A 22878-nucleotide genomic window follows, 5' to 3' on the forward strand; every position below is an offset into this window, starting at 1 on the left:
ATGAATTCACTTAAAGTTCATACTAATAACCATAGACCTAGATTGTTCCTCTAAACTGCTATCCATTGAATATATGTACAATATTGTCTATATGTATTCTACTGAAGAACATTTTAGCTGTTCTTTTTAAACATCTAGGGGGAAACAGAATGCCTAGGTCATATGCTGTGCTCATTTTCAGATTTAATAGCACTGTCAAGTTACTTTCTGGAGTGACTGTAATAAAACACATCTTCATCAACAGCACATGCAAATATAGGCTTTCCTAAATCCTTGCCAACATTTGATATTGACAAGCTTTTTATTCTTTGCCAATCTCAAGGTGTGACAAAAAGTGTCTCAATTTTGTATTGATTCATACCTGCCTAGTTATTTATGACATTGAGCAATTTTTCATATTTATTGGCCCTTTAAATATCCTCTACAACTGTGTCACATCCACAGAAATGTGCAGACCTCAAGAACTCCTCCAAATTCCTTTGGTGCTCATGCTAGCTCTCCTAGTCCTCACTAGGAGAGGACTGTGTGCTGCTCTCACCAAGGAGAAGAGGAAGCTGATCCAGAAGTCTAAGCTGGCTGAACAGGGCAAACACTACAATCACACTGTTACCTGTATGAAGGTTGTTACCAAGCAGGGCACTCAGCTGCCCAATGAGGAGAACATTCTACTCTTGGTAGCCTGTAAGAGCATCTTTGAGGGTCACACATCTGCCTGGAGGGTCATCTCTAGAATCAAGCAGAATACAAACACCTCCGACAAGAAGTTGCAGTTGATTAAGTACTACTGAGACAAAGTGGAATCAGAACTGAGGTCCATCTGCACCATGGTTCTGGAATTGTTTGATAAATACTTAATAGTCAATGGAAATAATTCAGAGTAAGGTCTTCTATCTAAAAATGAAGGGAGATTACTTCTGATGCTTGCCAAATTTGTATGCAGTGATGATCAAAAACACACAGTAGAACTTAATCAAGAGGCATTTGATATAAACACATCCAGTCTGACTGAGGTGGCACTTTTCTGCAATTTTCTGAGATCCTTAATAACCCTGAACTTGCCTGCACACTGACTAAAATGGCCTTTGATAAGGCTATTGTAGAACTTGATACACCAAATGAAGATTCAGGTGGAAACAGCACCCTTGTCATGCAATTACTCTGAGACCACTTAACATTATGGACATTGGACAGCGTAGGAGAGAAATGTGATGCAGATAAAAGGGCCAATAACTAAATGAATATAGGGTATTATCCTTCTTCCCTTTTTCCATATCTATATTCCATTTTCTACTTGGATTTCCTATAGCAAAGAATGCCATCCATGTGTATGGAATTAGTTGTTAATAGTCTTCACACTGCAGCTTTGGGAAAATTCCATCCCTCAATTTGTATTTTACTTGACCTTCAGAGCAAAATATTAATAGCTTCATTTCACAGATTTATTTCATAAGTAATTTCCATATACTTATGTAGAGCACTAAAAGTGTATCTGGTATTTAAATAATCTGAACCAGTTCTTCAAATGATTGCTTTGCATAATTGTAAAGAATGAAAAAGTAGTTAATTAGAATTTTTTAAATGTTCTACATCACTTAATTTTTACATTTGCTCCTTTATACTTCTTCGGGGGTTTCCTTTCAGTGAGCAACATTTCTATGCTCTTATTGTATTCCTTTTGGGGAAGAATCCAGAGTATTAGATTAAATGGAAAAGCACTTGATGTTTCTGGGCCAAGAGTCACAAACTGAAATGCCATCTGCATCATATATTAGGTAAGTCATGTCTATCTGTGAGTACAGAAAGTTTCCTTATTTAATCTCCATTTGCTGCTGATCAAGTTAACAACTTCCTTTCCCCTCCCCCCAAAATTTTCACTTACACCTTCTGTCTCTGTAGTTCTAATAATCACCTTACTATATTATAGAAATAGTATGTTGCTATCAGGATACAAGCACTACTTTTGGAAAATTGAAGTTCATGTCATTTAAAAATGCATGAATTATAAAAGGGAAATAAAGTACACACGTACAATTCTATGCAGATTTATACAAATATGTGAGAGTCTAGTTTGACTAATGATTGTTGCTCAAGAGAGTCAAACTACAAGTGTGGGTTTCTAGTCAATGATTTAGTCTCCCAAAAGCCTTGTAAAAATGTTTTGCTCTATGTAACAATTAAAAATTATAAAATAAAACTGTATTTTATAAGGAAAAAATGACCCAATTCCATAAGTTGTCCTTTTTAAAATAATATTTTTATATTTTCTATTTTGATTTTTTTAAAAAAATATCTATATACTGGGCAGTAATTCTTTATTAATCATGCTACTATTTTCTCCCAATGTTTGTGTCTAGTTTACCTGTGGATTTTTACTTGTGTCTGTGTATTTGTACCTTTTCTAAGAAAGTCTTATCTGCTTTAAATTCAGAAAGATATTCTCAATTAATCCTCCAAAAATTAAGCTTTACTTCTTTTTTTTTTTTTTTTTTTTTTACTTTGTGCTTTTTTTTTTTTCCCACCTAGAATTAACTTCTTTGTTTTGTGTGAGGTGGGGAGCTAATGAGATTATTTTCCTAAAAGGAAAGTCAAATGTTTTAACAGTATTTATTGAATTATTCATTTTTCCCCTCAGAAAAACTATATGGAAATAATATCACTCTGAGTAAATATATGTGCATGTTGTACATGTCTGCGTTTTTTTGTTTTCTTCCATTTTCTTGTGCCCATGCCATAATTTTAATTACTAGCACTTCACAGTATGAGAGCTAATAAATAAAGTACTACTATTTAGAAAATAACTAACATTTTCTGAGCAAATATATCATGTTAGTGTTCTGATTCCTTTAAGTATATTATCTTTGTTAAGCTTTAGAACAATATATAATGTAGATGTTGCTATTATTATCACTTTAGAAATGAGGAAAGAGGAAGGAAGAGATTAAGTAACTTGTATTTAGGTAGCGAGGTTGCACAATTAGCAAATGGGAAAGTTAAAAGCACAATTTTAAAGAGTCTACTTCATTGTTTATTTTTTTCAGTTATTCCTTACATTTACAAATAAGGTGATCATATATTTCATGGCCCAAAATGGGACAATTTTGAGACAATTATGGGGGTCCTAAAAATAAGTCCCAAGTCATGAAACTATTTCAAACAAATCATGATATATGATCAAATTATTTATAGTATATCTTTTCTTTGAAATGAATCTTAATTTTTCCTTACAAAATTGTAAAACTTTAGAGGGTAATGAATTTATAGTTAATATAGGAATAATTAACACCCTTTTGTGAATATATTCTCCCATTCTATATCATCTCTATTTGTTCAGACTTTTCCCTTTGATTATATTTCACACTTTCTTTGTATATTCTTATTTCTATTTGGTTTTATTCCTATGAACAACTCTTTTACTATTATGAGTGGAGAAATTGTTCTGTTACATTGTCTAATTGATATCTGTGAATACTATTTAAATTTATGTTGTTATGTTCAGCAACCTTGTTGAACTTTATCATTAGGTCTAATATTTTATCATTTGACTTACTTAAGCTTTGTAGGTTAACAATCATATCTTCAAATAAACATCATCTTATCTTTCAAATCTTTATCTTCTAATTCAAATTTATGAATCAAAACTTTCCTCCTTATGTGTTGATTATCTCAGGTGTTTTATTATAATGACAGTTCACTAATAGATGGAATACTCAAATGATCTACAGATTCAGGGCAATTCAGGTTATAATCTCAGCGATATTTTTGACTTGTACAAATTTATGATCTATACTTCTTCCTTGCAACCTGCTTTTATGCTGTGCATTGAATTCAGAGCATTGTACATGATAAGCATGAGGTCTACTGCTGTGCTACACCCTATCCCCTACAATCTACTATTAAAATTCATATGGAAAATGATAAATATGGGATATTTTTCACTTAATGAGTTCTTTTTTAATTCCCTATAATATTTTGATGTTTTTATTATAGAAGTGTTTTGATTCTTTTTCTTAAATTTATTCTGGAGTATTTTGTTATTTTTAGAATTGTTCTCTTAATTTCATTTTGAGATTTTTTATTGCTAAGATATAGGAATGCAAGTAATTTTTACAAATTGTATCTTGTAGACTGGAATATTGCTGAACTTCTTTTATTAGCTCTAATAGTTTTTATTGAACTCCTTAGAATTTTCTATATATAAAGTCATGCCACATACCAATAGACATAGTTGTAATTCTTCTTTTCCAATTAGTATTCCTTTTATTACTTTCCTTGCCCTGAGTAAAACCTCTAGTTACAAATTATGTAAAAGGAATAAGAATGAACATATTTATATTCTTCTTGATCTTGGGGAAATGATTCAGTCTTTCATTAATAAACAAGATTTTCATTGTGGGCTTTTTCAAAGATTAGGAAAGTTGCCTTCTAGGTTCAGTTTATTGAGAGTTTTAAGTTGGAAGAATGTTGGGTTTTGTTGGCTACTTCTCCAAAGTATAATGAGATGATCATATGGTTTTCATCCTTTATTCTGATGATTGTTCTATTGCATTACATTATTCATTTTGTATATTAAAGAAATACTCTATTCCTAGGATAAAGTCCAGTTGGGTATGGTATAAAATACTTTTTACTTAAAGCTGGATTCAGTTTGTTGGGAATTTGTTGAAGATATTTAGATATATATTTTATAAAGGATTTTGGTCTATCATTTTGTTTTAGAGCAATATTAACCTCCAAAAGTGACTAGGAAAATGCTCTGAACTCTTCCATTTTGGAAGAGTTTTGGAATGTGTTATACTAATTTTTTTTTTTAAGAATATGGTAGTATTAGTCAGTGAAGGCATTCCAGCCTGGGTTTTTCTTTATTAAAGAAAGCTTATAAATGACTAATTCAGTCTCTTTACTTGTTATAAGTTTACTCAGGCTTTCTATTTCTTCTTGATTAAGTTTCACTAGTTTGTATCTAAGAACTTGTCCATTTACCAACAATTATGCAACTCTTTTCCTTTTCATGAGATTGGGAATAAAAGGTGGAAAAATGTATTCTGCCTAAGAACTAAAGAAATCTGTGCTATTTAAAAAACAACAATAAGGATAAACTGAAGACATAGAACATACTGTGAAGTAAAAGATGACAAAAAAATTTAAAACTCCAAAAAGCAGAAAGGACACGTAAGGAGATAAATGAATTTAGAATATAACATGCTTCTCAATTTTTAGAGAAAATATTGAATTAAGGAAATTTGTAATGGAGCAGTAGCATATATCAAAATTTTGGGGGCAACTCTAAAAAAATACATGTAAAATTGAGGACTTAAACTCTAGAAAGGTGATAGAATGAAATGAAATAAAATACCTGAATAATGCAAAGGAAGACAGAAATAAAGGGCGGGAGTACATGGTCAGGAAAGAAGAGAAGATTCTTCCTTACAGAAGAATTCCTAACGAGTACAGTCTCTCCCTTCCTGAAGGTGATACTTAGTCCCCGGACCCATTCGAGTGTGGGAAATTTGCTTCCAAAGAAGAAATTAGGAAAAGGGGAAAATAAAAACATTATACTGGAGAAATTTGGCAGACACAATTTCAAGGCATGTGAATGAATATCAGGCATTCCCTGACAGAATGTGATAGGAAGGGCACTTCAACTCCACTTAAATTCTTCCACATGATTCAGATTCCCATATAGTCATGAGGAAAACATTAGAAAAATCCAAATCAAAGACTATTCCATAAGCACCCAACAGATGTTCTTCTAAACTGTCAAAGTCAGGGAAAACAAGACAATATTAACAAATTGTTATAGATCAGAGGAGATAAAGGACATTGATGGAAGACTGGTGAAAGCTGAATGAAGACTATAGTTTAGTGGTTAGCACTGTACCAATGTTGATTTCTAGTTTTGACAAGTGTACTACAATTATGTAGCATGTGAACATTAGGGGAAACAGAACAAAAGGTCAGATGCAGGAACTTTCACTAGTGCTCACACGAATATTTTGTAAATCTAAAATTATTCTAAACTTAATACTTGATTTTTAAAAATACAGGGTAAATAAAATAGTAAGATAGCAGGCTTAAATGCAACTACAGTAAGAATGACAGTAAATTTAAATTAAATAAACACTAATTAAGAGTCAAATATTATGAGATTGTACTAGACATCTACGCTGCTTAACAAAATCCACTTGAAATATTAAACCCTAGGTATTCTGAAATTAAAGAATTGAACGTGCTATATCATGCAAAAACTAAAAGAAACCAAACATAACTATATTAATATGATAATTATTAATAGTGATGAATGTTATTAATGTGTTTATTAAGAACTGACCTATTTATGAAGGTCTTTGTTATACATTAGGCCTTCTGCAAAGAAGTAATCTTAGAAAGATTGATTCAGAATATATAGGAGGCAATTCTACAAGAGTCAAAACAATCATTAAATTTTATGAAATTAATAACATTATCAAACATACCAAGCAAAATGGAGAGACCAAAAAAGAGCCATAGACAAATACATAACAATAGCCAAGGATTCTAACTCATTCAATGGACAAATAGTGAAAAAAAATCAGTAATAGTATGAAAGAGTTAAGCAACACAATCAACAAACTTGGCTGTCTCTTCACCCAGAAATTGCATAAATCACATTTTTTGAGGGTATCAGAACCATTTCTAAAAGAGATTAAAGCTGATGTGGTGCTCTCATCTGGAATCCCAGTGACTCAGAAGCTGAGGCAGGAGAATGGCAAGTTTGACACCAATCCCAGCAAACTGTAACAAGACCCTGTTTCAAAATAAAAAGGACTGGGGATAAAGCTCAGTGGTAAAGAACCCCTGAGTTCAATCCCAGGATCAACAAAACAAAAGCAACCAAAAGAGTAGAAGAGACTATATATGGGCCATGAAGATTATATCAAAAATTTTTGAAATGTTGAAATGTTACAGAGAACATATTCTGATCATCAAAATTTTATGATGATTTATAATTTTCCTAGTTGAAATGATATTTTTGCTTTGGTTTATAACTCATTACTCAACTTCCCGAATTTTGCTTTCAAAATATCAGTCATCGTTCTGTTTTCATATCAGTATAACCATTCATATCTAGTATTGTGACAGGTTGACATATTTGACTCCATGGAAATGTTATAGGCCAGGCTATCTGGGCAATGACTAAACAGACTCCATTTTACCCTGAGACTCCATGTTATGTAGGAAATGCTTCTGTGGGAATAGCCCACCTCTGAACCCATGAACAGTTGCTTAGCATAGCATGTTTGGCAACACAAAATGGCAATTCTTATATAATATAAAATTGCTCTCTTTTTGATTCCTATTTTTCTTAGACAATGTACCATGTCAACAGTGATTGTCTAGATGTTAATAACCATTCTTCAATTTGTACCCAACTCAGGTCATTTTGACCCACTTCCCTTTCTGCTTATGATTTTAGATCTCATGATGTTAGTTTGTAGTTTTGAATTATAGCAACAGACACGATTGATGCACTGACTTATGGTATAAAAACCTCTGTAACCCTATGATCAGGGTTGTTCTCCCAATAGCCATTTTTGGGGCATTGTGTGAGACAACCAGCTGGCTAATAAAGACTCAAATTTGGACTTCACAGTGGTGATCGGTCTGTTCTTAAGTTGTGCCCCACAAAAGTATGATCATATTTTCATAGAGATAGTGTAATGTATAAAGCTGTTCCCCCTGACCTTTCTGGTGTAGCCATTTTCACTGCCTCCCACACACTTGTCAATCTGCGAACATCCTAGCTAGCTATTGGTTCATCAGTCAGCTTGCAAGTATCCTTCTCCGATATTGGTCCCCTGTTAGCCCAGCGGAATTCAATTGCTTTACTGTAGCTACCCTGCCATCTTTTCTCATCCTTCTGTCTCTCCTCCTCACTTTCTTTATCCTCCTGGCTTTCACACTCTCTCTAGCGCATGCCCTTTCTCATTCTCTTTCTTTCCCTCTCATTTTCTCTCTTACCCTGCAGGGAGACACTCTGTTTGCTTGATAAACTCCCTTATGTGATTCCCCGTGTCTGGTGTGGTTTCTGTGGGATTCCTTACATTGTGATTTCCCGTGTCCAGCATGGTCTCAGTGGGATTCCTTACAGATAGTTCCTCATTTACTAAAATTTTTTTGACATACTCTTGTGTAATTTTGGCAGGCCTAAATATCTTGGATTACATTATACAAACATAGCACAATTTAACTACTCAATAGTAGATCCTCAAAAATTTTAAAAACAATCCTAAGAAAATGGAATTGCAAAGTTTATATTAAAAATCTGTTTTTTAAAAGTATCTTTGAATAATATCAATACCTAATGTATTATACAGTGTTCAATGTTAACTAAAGAATTTAAATAATTAAAGATTATTGAAGTCATTAGGATGTCCTTAGCACAGGAATTAAGACTTGCTATGTTGCAGAAGAAAGTGTGCAAGTCATGTATCAAAGAAGAATTTCTTTCTGTTTTGACTTTTTCCATTATTTGTCTTTTGCAAAACCTATCACAGGCCTTTATATGTTTTATGTGTCTCATAAATGTCTTTTCAATTTAACACCCACCACACCCTAATTTCGGTACTAACTTAAGCCTGTACGTTAACACAATATTCCACCTACCACATGGTAGATAGTCAATAAAGACCACCTTGTGGTCTGAGAAAGTGGATCATAAAAACATCTTGAGATGCAAGTGGAAGCTCCCAGTGGAAGTAACATCCAACTGGCAAGCAGGATCCTGCAGGCACACAGCCTTCAGTGTTGGGGAGCCCAGCTCCATACTCTTCCCAGTGCCCCCATGCTCCTTCCCTACACAAGGACTTGCTCACTGGATCCTCTCCCTCTGAAGGTTTTCCATGCATCAGAGGCCTACATTCACTTGGAAAACTCTTCATTCTTTAAAGCTCACATAAATGATCTTCTATTCCAAGAGAACTTCTCTGACACCTCTCACAAATCTACGCTATAAGAGTTGTATTAGGAGTCCCATCTTCTCCCAACGCCTTGAGAGTAGTTTATCATGGTATTTAGCTGTTCTTCTAAAATGTGTTTCTACATTCATGCGCCCTGCTGCATTGAGAGTTTGAGTAGCAGTCTGTCTTAATCCTCTTTGTATCCATGGCAACTAACTTCATTCCCATGGTATAAATGCTGGGGACATGGTAAATGAAAATGCAGAAACAAATGGAGAAAGAAAGGAATTGAATTTCAGTTGAAATGCCTTTCTGATTAGAAAGGCAATGCTAGCAGTAAGTAGAGTTGAGAATTCAATTCAATTCAAATTTGCTCAATGAAAAAGGGAATTATTTCATTTCCCTATGAATGGAAAGTCTGATGAGTAGTAGGTAAGATAAAGCAGAATCCTGGAGTTCAAAAATGCTCTTTGGTGGTCAGTCTCAGTCCGGGTCTGGCTGCTTTCCTCTGTGCTGGCTTCAGTGTAGACAGGCTCTCTTTAAGCATTGGCAAAGTCCAACCTTCTGTCCAACTGGCTATCCCCCAGCAGGAAGCAGAAACTTGTTTGTCCATCCATTTCCTGACAAAAAGGACTCCAGGAAATTCTGACTTGGACAGGATTAGATCACTTGCCCACCCCTAAGCCTACCAAGGTGGCTGGGACTGGACTCTGACAGGAAGAACTGGCCAGTACAACTTGGAGTTGTGAGAGCCCTCCAGGAGCTTTGGAGGAGTATCACTGTCTAAACCCCAGATTGGAAGAAAGGAATGATGAAAAAAAAGAAAAGAAAACCAGGGTTTTACTATCAGAAGTAGGGGACAGGGGCTCAAACCAGGCATAAATGACAAATTCTCTGCTCTAGAGATAGATCAGGGTGAATGACATTGATACTCAAAATGCTTTGAACTGAAGAAGTGGATGTGTCCATGGACTTAATGCCGCATTCCGGCAGCTTCACCCTTCTGCCCTCAGTGTCGCAGTCGTTCACTATAGTAGAAGCAGCTAATGCAACAAAACAGGCTGGCAGCTGAGATGGCTTGACCCCCCACAGCAAGGCTGAGCACCTGCCCATTCTTGTTGCTCCATCAGTGTGCAGGATGCAGCAGCAACTCTGGATTTAAAAGGTGTATTAGATAGTGCTAATTATTGTACTCTTCAGATTTTCTGTTTCTTTATGATTCATTCTTGGTGAGTTGTATGCTTTTAGGAATTTATCCATTTCTTCTAGAACATCCAACTTGGTGGCATATAATTGTTCATAATGCTTTCTCATAGTATTTTGTAATTCTGTGGTATCCATTGTAATGCGTCCTCTTTCACTTATACATTTCTAAGAGCTTTCTTTTCCTTTTTTTTTTTTTTTTTTTTAGTCTAGTTAAGTGTTTGTTTGTTTGTTTGACAAGGCCTTGTTCTGCTTCCCAGGCTGGCCTCCAATTCATGATCCTCCTGTCTCAGTCTCCTAATTAGCTAGGATTGTAGGTGTGCACCACCATGCCTGGATTTTTTTTTTTTTTTTTTTACCTCTTCAAAAACCAACTGTTAGTTTCAGTGATCTCCTCTACTATATTTCTACTCTATTTCATTCATTTCTACTCTACTTTTGTTTGTTTGTTCTTTCTTCTGCTAACTTCATTCTTAGTTTCTTCTTTTTTCTAGTTGCTTAAGTTGTGAAGTAAGTCTGTATATTTGAGATCTTTTTTTTTTCTTAATATAGATATTCATCACTATTAACTTCCTTGCTAGAATTTTTGTTGCTGCTTTCCTCAAGTTTTATCATGGTATGTTTCCAATATCCTTTAGCTAAAGATTTTTTATGTGTGTTGGTTTCTCTTTCAACCCACTTGTTCAGAAGTGTGTCTGATTTCCACATATTAATGATCTTAGTCCATTTCTGTTGCTATAACAGAAGACCACATAATTTATGAAGAAAACAGGTATATTTTGATAGAGAGTGCTGAAAGTCTAGGGACATGGCACTGTCACCTTCTTGGCTTCTGAGGAGGGACCCATGTTGCTCCATGCCTGGTAGAAAGATGAAAGGCCAAGCTGGCACATGCAGAAAAAAGAAAATGGGGAGAAGTACAAACTCTCACGAGAGCTAAGGCATTCCTGTGAGAAAACATTAATGTATTTTAAGGTTCCCTCATGACCCTAAATGTCTCTTAAAGGCCCTACCACCTCCCAACACTGTTACATTGGGGACCAAGTCTGAAAATGAATTTCAATGAGAAAATAATCATATACAAATCATAGCATTAGTGAAATATTAATTTTGCCTTCTGTTATTGATTTCTAATTTCAGATTATTGTGGTTGAAAATACATTGCTAGAATTTCAATCTTAAAATTTCAAGACTTTTGTTGCTTAATATGGTATACTCTGGAGAGTATGAGCAGTTGAAAAGAATGTGTATTCCTCTACTGTTGAGTGTAATGTTCTATTTGGCGTACTATACTCAAGTTCACTGTTTTTATTCACTTTCCATCTGGATGGTCTGTCCATTATTGATAGTGAAGGCATTAAAGTACTGTACTAGTATTGTTTTGATATGTACTTTGTCAGTTCTATTACTATTTATATATTTAGGTACTCTTTTTTGGTTCTTTTTAGTTATACATGACAGTAAAATCCATTTTGATATAATTATAAAAGCAGGGAATAATGTTGTGTGTGAATATATATATATATATAAACAAATATATATATATATATTTATCATTATCATATCATCTTAATGAATTGTCCCCTTTTTCATAATATAAAAACCTTCCTTGTGTTCTGTGACAGTTTTGACTCAAAGTCTATTTTGTCTAAGTAAAGTCAACTCTGCTCCCTTTTGGTTACCTTTTCCATGGAAGATCATTTACTAGCTTTTCAATTTCAGTAAATTGTGATAGCAATATCATAAAATGTGGGGGAAAGAGAAGTTAAAGTGCAGAGATTTTGTGTGTAGTAAGCTCTTATAGCTTAAAACACACTGCTATAACTGTAAGATATTTTATGTAAGTCTCATGGCAACCACAAAGAAAAAACACCTGCAGTAGATACACAAAAAATAAAGGGAAATGAATCAAATCACAGTACTATTAAAAAAAATCAAATCACAGAAGAAAACCAGAAAAGAGAAAGGAACAAAAGACTAAATAATAGTCAAAATGTTTTTTTAAAAATATTAATGTTAAATTCTTATCTATCAATAATTTCTTCAAATGCAAATGGATTAAACCCTTAAGTCAAAAAATACACAGAGGGTGAATGGATAAAAACCTATGATAAGATCATCTATCTTCTGCCTACAAGACACTCACTTTAGATTCAAAAGTTGATATATAGAAACAATTTACATGTTTTATATTATATATCCATTAGCCAATTATTATAGCTATAGTTACTTTGATACTTTAGTCTTTTTGGTGGGGGGTACTGGGGATTTAACCCAGAGGTGCTTAAGCACTGAGCCACATTCCTAGCCCTTTTTATTTTTTATTTTTGAAACAGGGTCTCACTAAGTTGCTTAGGTCCTCACCAAGTTGCTGAGGCTGGTCTCAAACTTGAGATCCTCTTGCCTCACCTTCCCAAGTTGCTGGGATTACAGGCATGAACCACCATGCCTGGTTACTTTAGACTTTTATGCTAGAGTTAAAAGTAATTTATGCACCACCATTTCAGTGTTAAAGTAGTCCTAATTTGATTGCATGTTTTGCCTTCAGAGTGAGTTCTATACTTTTAAATGTTTTCATGTTGTTAGCTTCATTTCATTTCAAAATGAAATGCTCACTTTAGCATTTCTTGTAAAGAAGATTTAGTAGGAATGAACACCTTCAGCTTTGGTTTGTGTGAGAAAGTCTCTCTCTTACATTTCTGAGAGTTCTTCTGGGTATAAGTATTTTCAATTGATAGCTTTTTCTTTTGGCATTTTGAATATATCATCTGTGTTATATTTTCATTGTTGTGACAAAAGACCTGAAAAAAATCAATTTAGAGGAGGAAAGATTAATTTTGGCTTGTTGTTTCTAAGGTTTGTCTATGATCAGCTGGCTCTGTTGCTTTGGGCCTGAGGTGAGACAGAACATTATGGTGGAAAGGTATAGTAGAACAAAGTTTTACACTCATGGCAGTCAGGAAAGAGAAAAAGAAAGAGAGAGAAAGGAAGGGGTTGGAGATAAGATATACCTTTCGAGGGTCCATCACCAATGACCTCCTTCTCCCAACTAGATACCATCTCTTAGTTTCCACCACCTCCTTGTAATGTCATCAAATTGTTAAACCATCAATGAGTTAACTCACTGATGAGGGTTAACCAGAGATTCATCACTTTTCAAGATTCCCTACCTCTAAACACTGCTGCATTGGGAACCAAGCACTCAATATATGAGCCTTCAGTGGACATTCCAGATCCAAACCATAACATCATTTCACTATCAGATTGCAAGTTTTCCTAAGAAATCCATCCATAGCCTTATGTGGATTCCACTGTATGTAATAATTCATTTTTCTTCTGCTGCTTTATTTTTTCTTTGGATTTGACATTTAAAATATTTATTATAATGTGTCATGAAATAAATCTCTTTAGGTTCAACCTATTTTGAGGTTTTTATTGTTTTGTTTTTTAAGATTTGACAAAATAATTTATTAAGAAAAACTATTCTGTGATTGTCTACTAGTCCATCAACACTACAAAAATGGTGATTTACAATCACACAATTGTGCAAATCAAATATAGCAGAGGGAGAATTACCACTTTCTAAACAGTATCATTTGTAATTCTGGGGACAAGGTTCACTGGAGGGAAGGGGGCACAAAGACAATAAATGTATCTTAAAGAAGGATTAATGTAGCTTCATAAAATGAAAACTTAATAAATAATTGAGTAAATGACTTACTGTGTGATTTTATTAAAATCAAATATTAAAGTTTCAGAAGATACACAAATGTTAAGTTCTCTAAAGAGGTTACATGTAAAGTCTTTAATTAACAGAAGAGTTTATAAAAATGCAGGTTTGTAAGCCCAATTACAAATTTTAATTTAGTAGAACTGAGATAGAGTCTAGGAATCTATAAATATTAAATAACTTAGTGACTGATAAAAGGTAATGAGGTGACTGGGAGTTATAAGCCTGTCTTTATTTCATGTTTGAACTGGACAAATAGATGGGTGATGAGTAGGACAGAATGAACATTATTAGTAAATCAAAGTAGATGCAAGAATGAGCAAAGGCATGTTAGCCTTTCAAATCCTTTTCAGATTATAAAAGACTTGAGAATCAAGCTAAAATAATCTGATAATTAGAAACTTGAAACTGAGGTTATAGAATAGGGGAATAATAATTTGACAGTCATTTTTAAAGAAATGTTGATTTGATGATGTGCACCAAAAGCCAAAAAGCCAGTGAGAATGTTTAGAATGAAATAATAAAGGTAAGTAAGTATTAAGGAGTTACTTCACAAAAGAAAATAAAATGTCAACAGAAATTTTGGTTAAAAAAAAATGTTGAACTCCCTCTTAACTGAAAAAAGTTGAACTTCCTTTACATATCTGAGGATAGGAAGTTAAAATTCACATTAAATATAACATAAAATACCCATTATAAACATAATAACAACATCAACAATAATAGTAGTATGTATAAAATAATCTTCAACAGGTTTTTCATATATTTACTTGCATGATTCTTGACACTGCGTAGGAGTTCAGTAGCAGTTTGAATTGCCTTCCTTTAATGGAGTTTTCAGGGCAAAATTTTCTTTACTTTCATGATGAAAGGTTTTTGAAGGATCAAAGTGTTTGATACCCAGAACTTTATTCAATTCCTCCTGAAGTTTTCTCTCATTTTGTTTCTTTTTAGTAAGTTGAGATCGGAATTTTGACACCTCCGATTTGAGTTGGCTATTTTCATCTTTCAATTTCACAAATGCTTCATTTTTTGCTTCAGATTCTGATGACCCAATAATTCCACATATGAATCTCTTATTTTATTTAGCTGCTCCTGAGTTGCACCATGTTCACTCAACAAAGCCCGTTTCTCTGCTTCAAATGCATCCAGTTGAAGCTGAAAAGGTTTTGTTTTCTTATATAGATCTTCATAAAGGAGACGCCACTTATTAACTTCCTCAGTTAATTCTGCCATTGTATTTTCTTTCCCAGCTTTTCTTACTTCTTCCTCTTCCAGTTGTTTCTTAAAGTCTTCATCTTGTTGTTTAAGTTGGTTCTGCAAATCAGTTATCTTTTTAAGAGAAGAAACTGTCATTTCTTTGATTTCTACTTCTTTCAATGCTGATCTGTTCTGCAGATCTACAAGCATCCTTGCATATTCTTGATTTGTGTTCTCAGTTGTCAGTTTCTGATGTTGAACATCCTTTGCTCTTTTTTCAGCCTTGGCCACTTTTTCCTGTAGTGATGAGTTCTCCAGTCTAAGATCTTCTAGCTCACTAATTATTAATGCTTTATAGCTTTCAAATTGAGCAGTAACATCTTCAAGGTTTTGCACTGTACTATTATACCTTTCTTGCAAAATTAGGGTGGCCTGCATATGAGCAGCATCATTTTTCTCCATTTCAGCTTCTTTCTCTTTCAGCTGTTCTTCTAGGAATTTTAGTTCTTCAGCTGTAGTTTTTGTTTCCTCTTCTAACTGTTTGACCAGTCTTTCAGTTTGTTCCTCCTTTTGCTGTACTAGATCTAGTTCTTCGAGTGCTAGCTTTAATTCTTCCTTAAAAAGAGTCTTCTCTTTAATCATTTCTTGTTGATAACAAAACACCTTCTGCTGAAGACTAGAAGATAATTCCTTCTCTTGTTGGAGAAGTGACTCAATTTGCAACTCTTTTTGTTGTAGCCTTTCATGTTCTTGTTTTTCCAGAATAAGTTTCTCTTTTAAGTTTTGCATCTCTGCATTTAAACATTCATCCCTTTCTGTTTTCATGTTGAGAAGGTCTTCTTTTTCTTTTTCAAGCAGCTGACATTTAGCATTTAGGTCTTCCATTTGTTTAGACAATATAATATTTTCCTCAAGAGACTGCTTAAGGATTAAAATTTCATGACTCTTCTCTTTCACATTTTCTTCTAACTGGGCAATATCTAACTTATATTTTTTCCACTTGATCTGAAGCACAACTAATTTCTTCGATGTATTCTAAGAGTTTTTCTGTTTCAGATCTTTCATCAATCTTTTCTTTCTCTATTGAAACAAGTTTCCCCTCAAGATGTGCTATTTTCCCCTGAGACTCTTCTAGATTCTGAGTAACCAGCAGCTTCATTTCCATGCCTTCTTGTTTAGCCGTCATGCTCCTCATTTTTGTTTCTCTTTTGTTTCTAAGTTTCATCAGCTCTAGGCTTAGAATTCTTATATTTTTCTGGTTGTCATCTTCAGAAAACTTAGATTTTAGTAGTTGATTAGTTCTAGTTAATTCAATAAGCTGTTTTTCCAGTGAAGCATTGTTTGCAGAGAGAGATGTCTTTTCCCTGACTACAGAATTTAGCTTTGCTTCCATTCTCTCTAACTCAGTTCCTATATCCTGAATTCTCTTGTCCTGAGCACCACACTCCTGGACAAGGACACGAATCTCTTTTTCTAATATCTTCAAATCTTTATCATTTTTTTGAGATTCCTTCTTTAATCCCAAAGTCTTAGCTTTTTTAGCTGTAGAAGGCATGGTACTATCCTTGTCAACACTAAGATTTTGTTGAGATTCTTTTTTGTTTTTTAAATCTTTGTGATTTCTGAAAGGATACTGGTCCTTTAGATGTTTCTGAACTGTTAACATCATAAGCACCTGGAGATGGTGCACAGCCTCTACCAATATAGTCAATTAACGCACCAAGTTTTGGGGTGCTATCAATAAAATTACGAAGAAATGGGTCGGGCGCAGTTGGCGCGCCAGCAATCCCTGCGACTCTGGAGGTTGAGGTAGGAGGACCTACCAGTTGGAGGCCAGTCTGGACAATTCGGCGAGACTCTTAAGGGTCATTGAATCGCTTCAGCCAAGCGTTAGGAAAAGACATGCAGACAGCCAGCTTCACAAACAAAGCTAAGATCTCCTCAGCAATTGCCGGCAGGTATTTTGAGGATTTCGGTGGTTTCAGAAAGATGAATGTGCATTTTTCTCTCCAGATTTGGAGGTTTTCTCTTATTACTTCTTTAAATACACTTTTTTGCCAACTCTGTATGTTCTTTCTGGCATTCCTATAATGCATACACTGATTAGCTTGATGCTTGGGTCTTTGGGCATGAGTCCTATAATGAAATGGGGGCTATCCTGGCATAGGGATTCAGTGGAGGCTTAGCATCTGGGTTCACAAGATCACTTTGAAGCCTTGAACTATAGGAACAGACTTGGAGCCTAGGTCTTCAAGGGTGGGCCTGGAGCTTGAATCTGTGGGAGCAAGCTGGGTGCCTGGGAAGGAATGGAGTTAGAGTCAGCATAAACAGGCCTAAGTTTTGGCCCTCTGGTGCTAGCTTGGAGCCTGTGTGCACAGGGTAGACGGGGCTCAGGGTTCACTGCAGCAAAATTAGGTTCTCATTTCATTCTCTTTCCCCCATTCAGATGGGCTTCAGAGGTAGGTACTGTAGATAATGTTCTCATGTCTTCTCTACCCTCTTCAGTTTGTCTTTTCTTATATTTGTGTTCCACCCAGATGCTAAAACCTCTCACCCAAATTTTTTTTGTGCGCAGGTGAAGATATTTTCTTGCATGAATCTTTGTTTGCATTCATATTTCTGTGAGGAGGCAGCACTGGAAACTCCTATTCTTCCATGTTGTTGTTGCCACTCCAAAATGAATTTTTAGTGTTATTTTATATGGTAAGTACTCTGACAAATATATGTAATTTGGAAAGGGGATCACCTATGCATCTGTCTTCTACTACTATTTTCTGGTATCATTTTAAAAGAGGTAAAGTTTCTGAGGCCCTGTTTCCCTAGGAATTTGTTTCACCATCACTTCTGAGTGATACTTTGGCTGGGTATAAAAACTCTAAATTAAAATGTACTTCTTCAAAATTTTGAAAATATTACTTTATTTTTTTGTAGCATCAAAAAAAATTGATAAGAAATCCAATTTCAACTAGGAGTAGTGGTGTATGCCTATAATCCTAGTGGCTCAGGAGGCTGAGGCAGGAGGATCATGAGTTCAAAGCCAGCCTCAGCAACTTATCAAGGCCCTAAGTAACTTAGGGAGACCCTATCTCCCAATAAAATATAAGAGCAAGTGTCTAGGAACATGGCTCAGTGCTTAAGGGTCCCTGGGTTCAATCCCCCGTACAAAAGAAAAAGAAAGAAAGAAAGAAAATCTGATTTCACTCAGATACATGTTTTTTTCTTTTTCTTTCTTTTCTTTATTTTTTGTAGATACTCTCCTTTTCCCTTGGAAATTGTAAGGTATTAATATTTTGAAGTTTTAATATATACATGTAAATATAGCCAGCAATACACATCCACAGATTCTGCATTTGTGGATTCAACCAACCATAGACAGGAAATACTAAAAATATTGTGCCTTTACTGAACATGTACATACTTTCTTCTTGTCACTATTCTCTAAACAATAAAGCATAAATATTTACATAACATTACATTGTATTAGGATTACAATTAATCCAGAGGTGATTTAAAGCATATGGGATATTGTATGTTATGTGCAAATACTATGCCATTTTGTATAAGAAACTTGAGCATCCTTAGATTTTGGTATCCACAGGGGTCCTAGACTCAGTCTTCCATGGATACTGAGAAATGTCTGTATAATCATTTTATTTTAATATTTCTCAGCATTTAGTGGATTTTTTTCAACCTTAGTACTCAGATTTCTATCTTCATGAAATTATCAATATGAAATTCCCTTAGAATGTTATGTCTACATTTGTCCTTATTATCCCCTGCACAAATCTTATTTTGGAATTTCTCAATTTATCTTCCATATTCTATGTCATGTTTTCTAGATATTTTTATCTCTTTGTACTGCTTTCTGGAACAAGTTCAGTTAAAATTCCAGAGATCTTACTTTTCATGGTGTCCATTCTGCTATTGTCTTCTTTTATTTTTAATTTGAATAATTATATTTTTATTTCCAATATTTCTAATTCTTAATAATTATATTTTCATTCCCAATATTTCAAATTCTTCCTTGTAATTATCCATTCTTCTTGTATTATATTATATTCTTGTTTAATAAAATTTCATTCTTTTCTCATGGCTATAACCCTTTCTTAGTTTTTCCTCTGAGAGCAAAAATGCTTAAAGTCCCTTCTGTTTGTGCCAACATGTCTATTTTACTCACTGGAAGGTTTCTGTTTGCCAAGTTTGTTGTTTGTCCTTCCTTTCTTTGGTAAGTGGTATGTAGTTATGACCTACAGAATATATCCTCCCAGAGAATATAACCTTGTTCTCTTATAGCAAGATAGAGATGGCCCCAGTCCAACCACTGCTGGTAGTCTGGCTACAAAACAGCCTTGCACTCAAAGACTGCACTTTTCACAGATGCATTTGTAGACTTTTCTGGCCATGACTTAGCTTCAGACTAATTGTACGAACTGTACTTCAGAGCCCCAAGCTATATGGGAAGGAAGTGCTACTGTTCTAAGTTCAGTCAAGAGCAAAAGGGAAGTAGGTAACACCTTTCCTGATATCTAGTTTTACATAATCTGTGCAGATATGGACATGAGCTATGTTTGTACCATGTGTAGGCATAGAGATGCCAGCATTCACCTACTTCACTCTCCTACTGTGAACTGACTTCACAGCTTCAGAGCGTTCTGAACTTCATTTGTTCCCCATTTTTTAATTTAGGGGTTCATCCTTATTCTAGTCTATAAAAGCCTCTCTTTCTTTTTTTTTTCCTTGAAAAACTAAGTTCATTAATTTTAAAAACATTTTACTCTAGAATCCATTGTGTTAGAGTATTGTTTAGCATGTGCTCAATTCAACAGTGTCAACCAAGATTATACAAATAAGTTCTTTATATAAAATTCCCCATTCTATCTATTATATGTAACATATATGACATATGACATATATCATAATATGTGCATAAATATTATTTATCCCTACTTAAAGTAGATGCATTCCCTATTGGGATGATAAGTTTTAAAGTCTATGAAAGTTGTTATCAAGTTGGAGAACAATGTACTGCCTTTCAATGAATCTAGCCTGGCCAGGTGTCTCTCCAGGTTTTGATCACATCATAGTTTCTCTGGTTTATATCAATTGTAGTTGGATCAGATTTGAGGACCATGTTGAATGAAAAATAAATCACATCTTGCATCTCTAGACTTATGCACAATGAAGCATGACAACATGCAAGAACTGAGACTATCCGAAGGGTGAGCATATTCATATTTCCCATATTATGTTAACATTTGAGCATAACTTAATTAAGAGGAATGTCAGGCAATATAGCCTGCATTATTTAGAACATTAGTTCTTATTCTTTTTTTTAACTTTATTATTGCTTTAAAAATTTTATCTAGGTTAAATGTACTTACTATGCAATTCAATTCCCCTTACAATGTCTTTTAGGTATATTAGAGAACACATGTATTTCAAAGAAACTATTTGAGAATTTACTATGGGTCAGAAAAGACCTGTGGTTTCAACCATGAGGAAAGATAGCATGAACTGTCTTAATTGAGCAGTAAGATAGCTTAACAATTTCTTCTGACTAGTGAACTATACTCAGGAATGTGATTTCTCACCTATCACTGTCTAAACCATTAATAATCAACCAAATTCAATGCCAATAAATACAAAATCAACAAAAAATTCCTTGGCAAATTTTAAACAGCAAGAGAACTGAACCAGAAGTCAGAAATTCTTAGTTCTAGTACTAGGTACAAAATACCTAGTTGTATAATCCAATGTAAGTCATGTGACTCTCTATAAATCATATGTAGCATTAGAAATATGAACATCTAACCCACTGAAAACACCTAGAACATAAATATTTCATAATGCTATGGTTTAGAAGTGGTATCCCCCAAAGCTCACAGGTGAGATAATGCAAGGTTTGAAAAAGAAATGATTGGGTCATAGCCTTAACCTAATCAGTGAATTAGTCCCTGATGGAATTACTGAGTGGTAACTGGAGGAAGGTGGAGTGTGATTAGAGGAAGTGGTTCATTGGGGGTGTGACTATGGGGTATATATTTGTATCTGGCAAGCGGAGTCTCTCTCTCTCTGTCTCTGTCTCTGTCTCTCTCTCTCTCTCTCTGTCTCTCTCTCTCTCTCTCTGCTTTCTGATCACCATGTGAGCTGCTTTCCTCTGCCACATTCTTCCACCATGATGCTCAGCCTCATTTCAGCCCCAAGGAATGGAACTGGACTTCTGCAGATAAAGACCTCCAAAATTGTGAGCCCTTAAATAAACTTTTCCTCTACTATTGTGCTGGTTGGATCTTTTAGTCATAGCAGCAAAAAAGCTAACGAAAACACATAAAATATTCACTAAATTTTTCTAACACATAATATGAATCTGTTCATTTATGCATTTCAAGTACTTACTGATGATTTATTATGTAAAGCTCTGCTTTGGTACTGAAAAGTCTGAAATTAAAAAAAAAAATCTATGGTCTATTTTTAGAAGCTCATAGTCACAAAAGAGAGTCAGACTACTGCAACAGAGTATGGCATTATGTTATGCAAATGCCCCGAAGAAGAGGAAAATCACCCAGGAACACAAAGCCCAACTTGTCCTAGTGAGCGCATATGTTCTAGAGATATTTGATGATTCTTGAGATATGTCTTCAACTGAACGAAGTGAGAAAAGTCTTTCTAAACAGAGAAACTTGACTATCTAAAAACAAACAAACAAACAAAAATAACCAAAAAACAAAAACAAAAAAAAAAAGGACTTTCAATAAACTGTGAAGGTTTAAGGAAACTGAACAGAGTTTGAGATATCTAGAGAATAGGATGTATATTGAGAGTAGCGGCAAGAGATGAAGCTGAAGTCTGAATACAACCACCAAGTGATATAAACATTTCATTTCCCACAAACACACACTTCACAGAAGAGAAAGACTTTTAAGTCATCTCATTACAGTATAGGAATATTTATAAGAAACTTGGTCTCTTCATTGAAAATGTCAGAAACAGCAAGTCTGACATTACACTGAATTCTTGTAAAAATCATGATTGGATTTCCACGATGATCTGGAAGTCACGTTTACACATGATGGAAGTCCATATGATTGGTTTAATCCAGTACAATATTTATTACTAGAGGAGAGATGAGTCTGACTCCATCTTTCAGTTCATTAATAGGTTGGAATCTATTTCCCGCTACCATGCAGTTTGTTTGGAGTTATAAAGAAGACGTCTAAAGAAATACAAGAACTATCTCCCTAAAAATTCTGCAGTATGTTGGTGTCCTCCTAAGAAAGAATACTATGAGGAAGACATATCTTCCTATTTTTCAACAGAACTCCCTGCAGATCAACCATGAGTTTGATCCACAGGGATATTTAGGATGGAGTATGGCATCCTAAATAGTTGAGAAACTAAATAGTTGAGAAACTCATCCCAGATAGTTGAGAAACTATCTGGTTTCAGTGGCATATGCTCTTGGCAGGGATAATAGAATTTTGTCTTAAAACACATCATTTTATGTGCTGTGGGGAGAAAGTTAATAAAAGGGTTGAAGAAAGAAGGAGAACTCCAAGTGATAACTGACTAAATTTGTTAAGAAAATAACATTTTAATAACATTTTTATAATAATTTTGGATACTTTTCTTTGATTCTGCACCAAACTTGCAAGTGATGTTTTATTAAAGGTTAATGGCAATGTGGCATTTGAGGTCATTTCAGTGAACTTCTTATGCTCTGTGATATTAAAATTCATTGTTCTATCTTGCATTCTGAATGGATTTAAAGACATCTTGGATTGCTTATTTGGAAAGTATCACTTCATTGAG

At 34.4% G+C, this 22878-nt stretch overlaps 2 protein-coding genes and 1 pseudogene across 2 annotated transcripts in view; 1 reads left to right on the forward strand and 2 right to left on the reverse strand.

Moving 5' to 3' along the window:
* The window catches only part of Mthfd2l (methylenetetrahydrofolate dehydrogenase (NADP+ dependent) 2 like), a 154103-nt gene that overhangs the window by 36187 nt on the left and 95038 nt on the right, over positions 1-22878 (reverse strand). The gene's annotated exons all lie outside the window — the stretch shown is intronic.
* On the forward strand, positions 447-1234 carry LOC124994797 (14-3-3 protein theta-like; annotated as a pseudogene).
* On the reverse strand, positions 14458-16695 carry LOC124994752 (hyaluronan mediated motility receptor-like). Its single transcript, XM_047567011.1, is given in 3 exon segments — positions 14458-14889; positions 14892-16062; positions 16064-16695. Coding segments are annotated over 3 exon segments (1986 nt in total). The 5' UTR covers positions 16625-16695; the 3' UTR covers positions 14458-14635.

The sequence above is a fragment of the Sciurus carolinensis genome, chromosome 10 (genome assembly GCF_902686445.1).
Source record: "Sciurus carolinensis chromosome 10, mSciCar1.2, whole genome shotgun sequence".
Classification (NCBI taxonomy): Eukaryota; Metazoa; Chordata; class Mammalia; order Rodentia; family Sciuridae; genus Sciurus; species Sciurus carolinensis.